The 9,919-nt window shown below is 49.6% G+C and overlaps 3 protein-coding genes across 3 annotated transcripts; 1 reads left to right on the plus strand and 2 right to left on the minus strand.

Moving 5' to 3' along the window:
- Positions 1-218: 218 nt before the first annotated feature.
- FIESC28_08957 (uncharacterized protein) lies at positions 219-3,961 on the plus strand (the record flags this gene model as incomplete). The annotated part of the gene is made up of 5 exons (XM_031163094.1): positions 219-419; positions 598-642; positions 707-2,870; positions 2,930-3,681; positions 3,737-3,961. The coding sequence occupies 5 exons, from the start codon at positions 219-221 to the stop codon at positions 3,959-3,961; spliced, it is 3,387 nt and encodes a 1,128-aa protein (XP_031012845.1).
- A 1,763-nt stretch (positions 3,962-5,724) lies between these two features.
- FIESC28_08958 (uncharacterized protein) lies at positions 5,725-5,937 on the minus strand (the record flags this gene model as incomplete). The annotated part of the gene is made up of 1 exon (XM_031163095.1): positions 5,725-5,937. The coding sequence occupies one exon, from the start codon at positions 5,935-5,937 to the stop codon at positions 5,725-5,727; it is 213 nt and encodes a 70-aa protein (XP_031012846.1).
- Positions 5,938-7,212: 1,275 nt separating this feature from the next.
- FIESC28_08959 (uncharacterized protein) lies at positions 7,213-9,374 on the minus strand (the record flags this gene model as incomplete). Its single annotated transcript, XM_031163096.1, has 3 exons — positions 7,213-8,323; positions 8,378-9,229; positions 9,289-9,374. The coding sequence occupies 3 exons, from the start codon at positions 9,372-9,374 to the stop codon at positions 7,213-7,215; spliced, it is 2,049 nt and encodes a 682-aa protein (XP_031012847.1).
- Between the last annotated feature and the right edge of the window lie 545 nt (positions 9,375-9,919).

Below are 9,919 nucleotides of genomic sequence, written 5' to 3' on the forward strand. Positions count from 1 at the left end.
TTGAGTGGACGTCATCACCTGGAATTCAGCCTGAGCTGAGGCCGAGCCTGAGACACCACACCCACTACGGGGGTTGCTTTTCAGGGCCACCAGTGCAGTAACCCCGCTGTCGATCGATCTATCACCCACCTCACCTACCATCCATTAGGTACTGTCCTCACTGGGACTCAGAGCTCCAGCTGTCCACTACAGGCCTAGCCAAGGCCTTTTCTTCCGTCATGGTGCGCATCATCCCAACACGACTCAAACCCTCCTCTCGATCTTCCTCTTCCTCCTCCGCAACAATCTCCGTCAGCAACGGCAACGGAACAGGCAAAAACAATCGCAGCAACAGTCCCCCCATGAGGTCAAAGCATGATAGCGCGAGCCCTTCTAGGGACGCTGGAAATGGTCTGGCTTTGAGAGTTTGGATTATAAGAGTATGTACTTGCTTGTGCTTATGCTTACCCTCGCGGCCACCTGCGAAACCCAAAACCACCTTCACTGGTTCTGCTGCATCACCGCCTGTCAGCCAGTCGACCACAATACGGCGACTGGCACAGGGCAACGATATTGCCAATCAAGTTAAACTATAAACAATTGCTAACGGTGCAACAGGGAAAAGACCTCGCAGCCAAAGATCGCAGCGGCACATCCGATCCTGTGAGCTCCCCTCAAACAACATCCTCACAACATCCTTCAAAAATACTGACAATCATTTTCTCAGTACATCATTGTTTCCTCCGGCGAATCTCGAATCGTAACCAACGATGTTCCCAAGACACTCAACCCAGAATGGAACGTTTCCGAAGAAATCCCTCTTACTTCCACCCAAAACCTCATTCTAGATGTTATTTGCTGGGACAAGGATCGATTCGGAAAAGACTACATGGGTGAATTTGATCTCGCACTTGAAGAGATCTTCGGCAACGGAAAGGTCGAACAAGAACCGACCTGGTATCGCCTCAAGAGCAAGCGTCCCGGCAAGAAGACGAGCGTTGTCTCCGGAGAGGTTCAGCTGCAGTTCTCCCTCTTCGACTCAACGAACCCGTCAGCTACACCACAGGAAATCTCCGACAAATTTCAAGCTCTAGTTGGCGCCGCCCCCACCGGCTCTCGCAATGTCACGCCGTCCATGACACCTAATCTGGCCCCCACCACCAACAATCAAGACAGTCCCAGCGACGATGATGATGACGAATTTGATGAAGACGATTCTGACTCGAGCGAGTCTGATTCAGGAGATGACCAAGAACAAGACCCGGTCAAGCGTAAGCGCCGACTGCGAATCCGTGGATTGAAGAAGAGAAGACGCAACAAGCCTTACGCATTTGCTAGCGATGGCTTCGATGTCGTCGGCGTTATCTACCTCGAGGTGGTCAAAATCACAGACCTGCCACCCGAGTCTAATTTGACACGCACAAGCTTCGATATGGATCCATTTGTCGTTGCATCTCTCGGCAAGAAGACGTATCGCACTCGTCGCATCCGTCATAACCTGAACCCTGTTTTCAACGAAAAGATGCTGTTCCAAGTTCAGAGCCACGAGCAGAAATACTCATTCTCTTTCACTGTCATTGACCATGACAAGTACTCCGGAAACGACTTCATTGCTTCCTGCAACCTCCCAATCCATCAGATGATCGAGCGAGCCCCCAAGGCCAACCCTGAAACTAGACTGTACGACCTCAATGTGCCCGCGCAAGCCGAGGCGCTTCCTTCCAGGTCGCGCTTCAAGAAGCTCGCTATGTCGCGCTCCAACTCTTCTTCAAGCATCAGCAAGATGATGCGACCACCATTAAGCAAGCACGCATCAAGCAACAGCACAACAACGGCCACTCAAACAGCAGCTCCTACTTCAGCACCCACTGCAAACATGCTTTCGCCAGCCGATGCCCTTGCCAACACCGGTTCCGATCCTGATGCAGTCGCTCAGGATGCTGGCGATGCCGACTTCCACGACTACACAGTGCCGCTCAAGTTAAAGGATCTTGAAAAGTGGGAGAAGAAGCACAACCCTGTCCTGTACCTTCGCGCCAAGTACATGCCGTATGATGCTCTGCGACAACAGTTCTGGCGGGCCATGCTTCGACAATATGATGCTGATGAGAGTGGCCGAATCAGCAGAATCGAACTTACAACAATGCTTGAGGCTTTGGGTTCCACACTTACCGAGACTACTATTGATACCTTCTTTTCACGATTCCCTCACCGAGATGCTGACGATGAAGAGAACTGGGAGCTTACTATGGATGAGGCTGTCATTTGCTTGGAAGACCAGTTGGAGGGGCGAAGACGATCATCAGCCACGACTGGGGACAAATTAAAGCATCTCGTTCCCGAAATGAAGAACCTCCTGCACCCATCTCGTCACGGCAACAATCATCATGACGCCTCAGAGAATCCCAGCGACCTGGACCTGAATGCTTCGGGAACCCAGACACCGTCTTCCAACGTCCCCACACTGAAGACACCTGCAGACGAAGAGAGTGATCCGCTCGACAAGTCTGACAGTGGTGACGATCGCGGCGAAGAGCATGTGGTCGAGATTCGTGAATGTCCCATCTGCCATCAACCACGACTCAACAAGCGCAAGGATGCTGACATCGTTACCCATATCGCGACTTGCGCTAGTCAAGACTGGAGACAAGTCAACAGCGTCCTGGTGGGTGGATTTGTCACTGCCAGTCAGGCTCAGCGCAAGTGGTACTCAAAGGTCATCACCAAGATCTCATACGGTGGATATAAGCTGGGTGCAAACTCAGCCAATATTCTTGTCCAAGACCGCCTAACAGGACAGATCAACGAGGAGAAGATGAGTGTCTATGTCAGATTAGGAATTCGTCTTCTGTACAAGGGTCTCAAGTCTCGGGATATGGAGAACAAGCGAAGTAAGTATAGCACTGGACTTCACAAGACTACTTGAGAAAGATTGCTAATATCCACCTAGTCCGAAAGCTGCTTAAGAACCTCAGTATTAAGCAGGGTAAGAAGTTTGACGATCCCGCGTCCAAGGACGAGATTGAGAAGTTCATCGCTTTCCACGGTCTCGATATGTCTGAGGTTCTGCTACCACTCGAGGAGTTTAACAACTTCAATGAGTTCTTCTATCGTGCTCTTAAGCCTGGTGCTCGTCCTTGCTCAGCACCTCATAACCCTCACATTATTGTATCACCAGCCGACTGCCGCAGTGTTGTCTTCAACTCCCTCACCACTGCCACCAAGATTTGGGTCAAGGGTCGCGAATTCAATATGAAGAGACTCCTGGGAGATGCCTATCCTGAGGATGTATCGCGATTTGAAGGTGGAGCACTGGGTATTTTCAGACTGGCTCCCCAGGACTACCACCGTTTCCATATTCCCGTCGACGGTATCATGGGTAAGCCCAAGACGATCGAGGGTGAGTATTATACCGTCAACCCTATGGCCATTCGATCAGCACTGGATGTGTACGGAGAGAACGTGAGAGTTCTCGTGCCCATCGATAGCGAATGTCACGGCCGTGTCATGGTCATCTGTGTGGGTGCTATGATGGTGGGAAGTACTGTCATCACTCGCAATGAAGGCGACAAGGTTCAGCGTGCTGAGGAGCTTGGATACTTTAAATTCGGTGGCAGCACAATCTTGTTGCTATTTGAACCTGGAAGAATGGTGTTTGATGATGATCTTGTGGACAATGGCAATGATGCTCTTGAAACTCTGGTAAGTTGATCACATAGCATGAGGAGAAGTTGCCAGTTGCTAACATACCAAACAGGTCCGAGTAGGAATGTCTGTTGGACACACGCCTAGTGAGCCACAGTGGACTCCCGACATGCGAAAGAACGCAGAGAACATCACAGAGGCAGAGAAGAAGACCGCCAAGCGACGTATCCAGGGCAATGTGGCCCTGCAAGATTCGCCAGATGGCAGTGGAGAGGAAGAACAGGCGTCACGAAAGGCCAAGCCAACCATCGACACTATGGCTGCGTCGGCGATGTAGAGACGCCGGCCTAGCAGACGGGAGCGATGCAAGCTAAATAGCCGGCGTTGGAGGCGGAGGCGGCGGAGAGTATATTCAACATTACGGAGGGCATGTAGAAGATGTTTAAACAGCCTTCAGAGACGAGCGGATATGACCATTGGGTTGGCTCTGGAAGGATTTGCATAAGAACACAGAACCCAGTCGTCGTCATTGGATATAGACAAGGCCAGATCAGGGCCAGGAACGGCATGGAGACTGAGAGGAACATGGGATTTATTTTAACTTGGACTGATGAGAAACGAATCGACGGAAATTAAAAGCGACAGTGGAAGCGACTGGAGAGTAACATAACAGTGGTTTTGTTTATCCAGTAAATCTGTAGTGAGCAATTCATCACAATACTGACCATAATATCCGATCTTGTGGTTCAACTTGACTTGAGACTGGAGTCAGAATGAGCGCAGATGCATTGGTGCTATTAATAGACACAGGGCTGAACAAGGAAGCGGATGACATGGCTGAGCTGCACATAAGCTTCAATAGTTCGGTTCGGAAGAGGCTGTGATACGAGTTTGGAAAGCCGATCCGATCCGAGGAGAAGAAACTTTCGTGTCTGAGTTGAGTTGCAACTCAGGGCTGAAATCCGGGGTAAACTGTGTGGATGTGTCGTCTGGGGTAAAACGCCAGCTTTTGTGTTGATTGGCATTGGATTTATTGAGTACAATGTTTTCCAAGGCTTAAGTATTAGTCTAAGCTATCATCAAGTGTGCAAATTATTTCATCTCTTGTGCTTTTGGAGGCTAATTCCTGTAATACCCGGAGGGCAGGCTAAAAGAAGTTTTGGAAACCTTGGAGTGATCGCCATAGCAACTAAGCATCAGAGATGCTTACTAGCTTGTGAATCGTCTCGAATTTTCGAGAACAGGAAGACCATAAGTGTAACAATATCACATTCACCAGCCACAATCTCTCTTTGTGGTAAACCTGTAAGTCAATACACCCCGCAAAGCATGGCAGCTAGCGGGGGGACCCGATTGCAGGGGCATGTGGTGTGGGCAGATGGTCATGCCACTGTTATCCAAATTGAGTCATGAGTGGTCAGGGGGTTGAAGAATGAGATTGGGAATCTGACTTGTGAGGAGATGGATAGGTTTGCCTGTGATTGGGAATATAGTGTTTCATTTTGGGTATCTATGGAGAGAAAGTGGTCGTTGTTTCCAACCACTGCACAATTAAACAAATAAAGAAAAAGAGGAAAGAAACCTTTGCTTATGAACAAAGACTCGCTCTCCTGTCTGCAGCTGTATGTCTCTTCTGGTGCCTGAAAAATCCAAAGAAAGCGACAAACCCACATATCAAGTTGGGTTTCCTTCTTTCGTTAACCGGAGGTGCAAGTCATGTACAGGAGTACAAAGTACTCCTGTACAAGTGCCTGGATTATGCCATTATGGCACGAAATGCCGTGATTGACACCTTGTGGTCCTGGAAGGTCGCGAACGAGCCCCACCCTTTCTGGGCTGTTTTTGCTGCATCTCGCCTGAGATGGCCCATTGATGTTATTCTTGTTGGGGGTTTGCCAATTTTTCCCTCTGATCGGAAAGGGTCGTCAGGAAGAGAGTTGCCAGTGTCTCCAAGAAAGTTGCAGAATTGTGAATGCTGATAAAAAGGAAAACTCCGTAAACAAGTCATGTGCGCCAGATTCCGTGCTCGTGTTCCCAATGCAATAAGTCGACTCGTTTCATAAGTCGTAAGTGAGGAAAACAAACAATCTCGAGTCTTCCTTAGTGACGTCTGTTGGGGGCCCAGTCTGAGTCTGAAGCATTTGATGGGCGTCGCTCAGAGCGTTGAGCAGGAGGTGAAGGAGATCGAGAGGCAGGGCGCATCAGAGACGAGGGAGTCTGGTTTGGCAGAGCCAGTTCGGGAGAAGGTTGTCGAGCCTGGCGCCATGAAGCGTAGATTTGCTTGCAGAGGTGGGCAGTCATGGTGTAAGTCATTTTGACGGTGTTGCAAGTCTGAATGCGAAAGACTTGGTTGTGTGTAAGTGGCAGTCGAGGTGATTATAATAATCGAGCAGTTGACAAGAGATCAGCGTGGTTTGTAGGTAGTTGAGGGAGCCAAGTGGTGAGTGCGAAAAAGATGAGACGTTATTTGTGTAAAAATCAAGGTCAAAGAAGAGGAAAGAAAGGGTCGAGCGAGAGAGTTTAAGTACTACCAAGGTCGGTCACTTCAAAAGGAGGTCCTCCTTCTTAAGGTTGTCTATTGGTACCTGGACTGAACCCACCTTGTCTACAATACTCCAACACTGCCGCAAGTACCCTTGCGGGTTTCTCCAGCAAAGGGAGGTACCTCCTAAACTTGGGAGGGTCGCGCCTGCCACGCAAGGTAAACACCGCCAACTCAAAGTGCTTTCCGAACCGAAGCGAACCAAAAGCAGGCAGGGCAGGCAGGAGATCCCGAAATGGAAGAAAAACGTAGTGTCTGACCAATCATGAGTCTTCTAATTGTAAGAAACGACCGACCTTTGGGCTGATGTGGCACTGAATCGTATGACCAACGCATGGGGACGCATTTTAGTTGGGTCAAGTGTGGCTTATCCTTATAAGATTTACCCCTGTCTAACCGAACCAGCGAATCTAGGCAGGCAGCTTCTACACTTTATCCAACAAGGTCGAGAACAAAAAGTTTCCGTTCTGTGTTAAAGTCAGGATATCTGGAGCGTCTCTTTGTTGACACGCATTGCTTGGCTAAGAGAGGAGTAAGCTGCTACGCCAGTCAATCCTTACCAAGAATTCATAATCAACAAAGCTGCCCAATGCTTAGACTATCTTTCGCGATTGATGGTCGATGCAGCGAATGTGGGGGTTTGGCTCAAATCATCTGTTGCTGGCACCATCCTTTTAAACTGACCTCTGAGTGATTCGTTTCGTTTTCGCTCTTGATCTTTGATGAGCCCATGACCCATTTTTGATTATCTAGGTTGACGATTATCGTTCCCCAGTCTGGCGATCAGTCACATCTTGTCAGGAGATTTACAGATGTCAATATTTCTGTTGGGTATCTGATCTCTGCTTGTACATGAACATCTTAGGGACGTTACGCCAACACAATGAATACATGTTCAGTCTTAAGTTAATAGAGAACAACAGACACGAATTTGAATGCTTGACTACCCAAACTTTTCCTCATTATAGCTTAACCATTAGACGCCAGGTATATCATCCATATAGACATTAACAACAGTACTCAAAAGCTTCCATATCAAATAAATTTCATGCGTACGCTCTTCCAACCATAATATCTCCCACGGGCCTTCCAGAGAAGGTCGCATGGCCTGCGTTCATCCCCACACCCTCTCGCACAACACCCCATCGAACCTCAAGCGTTTCAACACCGCCTTCTCTCGGTACGCGGTGGCATCGTGCGCTCAAGACTGCCGAACATGTTCCGCCTACCAAGGCCAATGGGTTGCCGGCCGGTGCTCCACTCTCCACGGCACCCCGGGGATCCACCTTTCGGAGTGATAGGACAGCAACTCCGGATGCCAGCACCACGAGAAGCACAAGGAGCAGAAGTAAAGGCAGGGGGCTGAACCCAATGCCTGTGGTCGATCCTTGGCTACTGTCCACGGAAACGAGCAGAACACCCTGGCTAAGAAGATAAGCCATGGCGGTAATCAGGAAAAAGAGCATCCAGGATAAAGGTCGAGGCAGGGTCAGGTACAGAGAAGTCGTCTGTGCACCCAGTGGCTGACCGGAAGATATCCGAAATGGAAGCAGCTGCGACGAGAACTGCGAGAATTCGTGGGATAGGAAAAACAGTGTCAGCAGCGCATTGCTTGAGAGATACAGAAGACCCAAAAGAAGCTGAGGAAGCGCTGCAACAATGGCCAGCCCGGATCGCGACATTCCCGAAGGTAGCTCATATACCACTGCCGCCTTGCCAAATGTCGAAAATGCCTTCTTTGGGTTCTCCATAGCCCCCAGGGCCACGGCTGTCGCTGTCAAGCCCACAGGCATAATCCATGTCAAGACCCAAACGGTCCATCGGCGAGGAGAAGGGATATTGTACCAGTAGCTTGACTGAGCATACCAGTACTTGCCCTCTCGCTCACCCCATAGTCCCTTCTTGACCTCTCCTTTAGTCATCAGACACGAATCCTGGGTGCTGTAGTCGGGATCCGCAAGAAACGAAGTAAGTGCATCGCCAAGCGTGACCAGCGGGTTGAAAGATTGTCGAGTGAGAGCCAGAGCGATAACGATCATATAGGTAAAGATGAGAACGAGGTTTACGAGTGTGATTGCGGCAAGCAGAGGTCCATTGACGTTAAGTGATGCGTTAGACTTGTCAGAGTGTTCAGTTGTAATAATTACGGCATTATATCTGGAAGCTGTTAGCCATGACTGGTGTCCAACCAGCACACTCTATCTTGCTTACATCACTTGAGAGACAAGGGCAAACGCCATCATGATTCCAGATAGCGTGGCCCTAGTCGAAGAAATGAGTGACAGGTTTCGCAGCGAAGGAATACCGACATCGAGCCACTCAAAGTTCTGGTGGGCATTGTCCACTTCGGCGCGGGTTGGGCTGTTGAGAATTTGAACGACATAGTTGGCTCCGGCGATAAGGGCGATAGCGAAAATGTTGACGGCAGCCATAATTCCCCGAGAGATACCCTCAACTGTGGTCGTATTGCCCTGCATCAACGTCGACTCCCAGGTCGCCATGTGTCCCTTTGCAGAGGCGAGGGCAAGACAAGTCACAGCAGCCGCGAGAATGAGAAAGGCCACAAACATGTTGAGCCCAACTCCACCTCTCCATCCTGTCATGAGGGACCTGGTTCGTAGTGGTCGTTCCTCAACTAGCATCTTTTCATGTTCGGCTCTTGGAGTGCCTGGCCTTGAGTTGCCCGGTGAGATATCGAGATGACCTGTTGGAGTGCGATGAAACTGTCCTGGCTCAGGGCTGTCCGGAATACGGTGCCTCTGGGCGAGAGACTCGGGCGTCTCGCCCCGCATGAAATTGACTACATAATCGGGAATAATGTCGCTACCAAGGATGCTGGAGACAGAACGGCTGATGCTGCCGGCAGCACGACGAGGCAAAGAGCCTGAGCTTTGCGGAATGGACCGAGAGTTGGAAGGGCGACGAACGTAACTGATGGAGGATCTCGAGTTGCTGAAACTGTGAAAGGGCCATTTGACGGTTTGTCGTCCTGAAGAAGAAGTGAAGCCTCGAGTGCGGCCAGTCGGGGGTCGTGTAGTCGATGAGCCAGGCTCTTCCGAAATACTAAGCTGAGTTAGTTCACTATCGTGAATAGACATGACTTGTTCCGTTGCTCAGTCTACCTTTCAAAGTTCATAACTGAGCTGGGCTTATCCCAAACCCATGGTCGGCCGGACCGAGTAGAAGGAGGCCCTTCTATCGGACTCATGGCTTATAAGATGACGGAATATGAGGTATGATTTGTTCAAAGGGTTGTCACACAAAGTGGCAAAGTTGATTCAAGACGCAAGCCAAGGATGGGAGATGTGTTGCAACACTGGTTCGTTGGTCAATAGTCAAAGGGTATAAGATGTGTTGATCACTAGGAGCATTCGAGTTGAAGATTGGTCAAAAAGAGTGAAAAAGGGCTACGGTGATGAGCGCAGCTCGCCTCGAGAATGTATGTAATAAAGATGAGAAGGAAACGACAGACTAAACATAAAAGGTAAATGAATGTAAGAAACGAATCGTCAAAGCCAGTCAACAGACTGCATAAGCTGAAAAGAAGGACAGGACCACAAAGAACGAGAAGAAGAGGGGAGAAATGCAAGCATGGAAGTTAAGTCGTGGACCAAAGAGATAAGAGACGACACCCGGATTCTTGTCACCAGATGTCGAGGGATCCTGGCTCATGAACAAGGATGCCCCGTCTCTCTAGGGATCCCTGCAGAGACATTGCAAGCATTTGCATGAATGAGATGGACAAGCTGAAGC

This window comes from Fusarium coffeatum, assembly GCF_003316985.1.
Source record: "Fusarium coffeatum strain FIESC_28 chromosome Unknown BRIP53273_contig_219, whole genome shotgun sequence".
NCBI classification, from domain to species: Eukaryota; Fungi; Ascomycota; class Sordariomycetes; order Hypocreales; family Nectriaceae; genus Fusarium; species Fusarium coffeatum.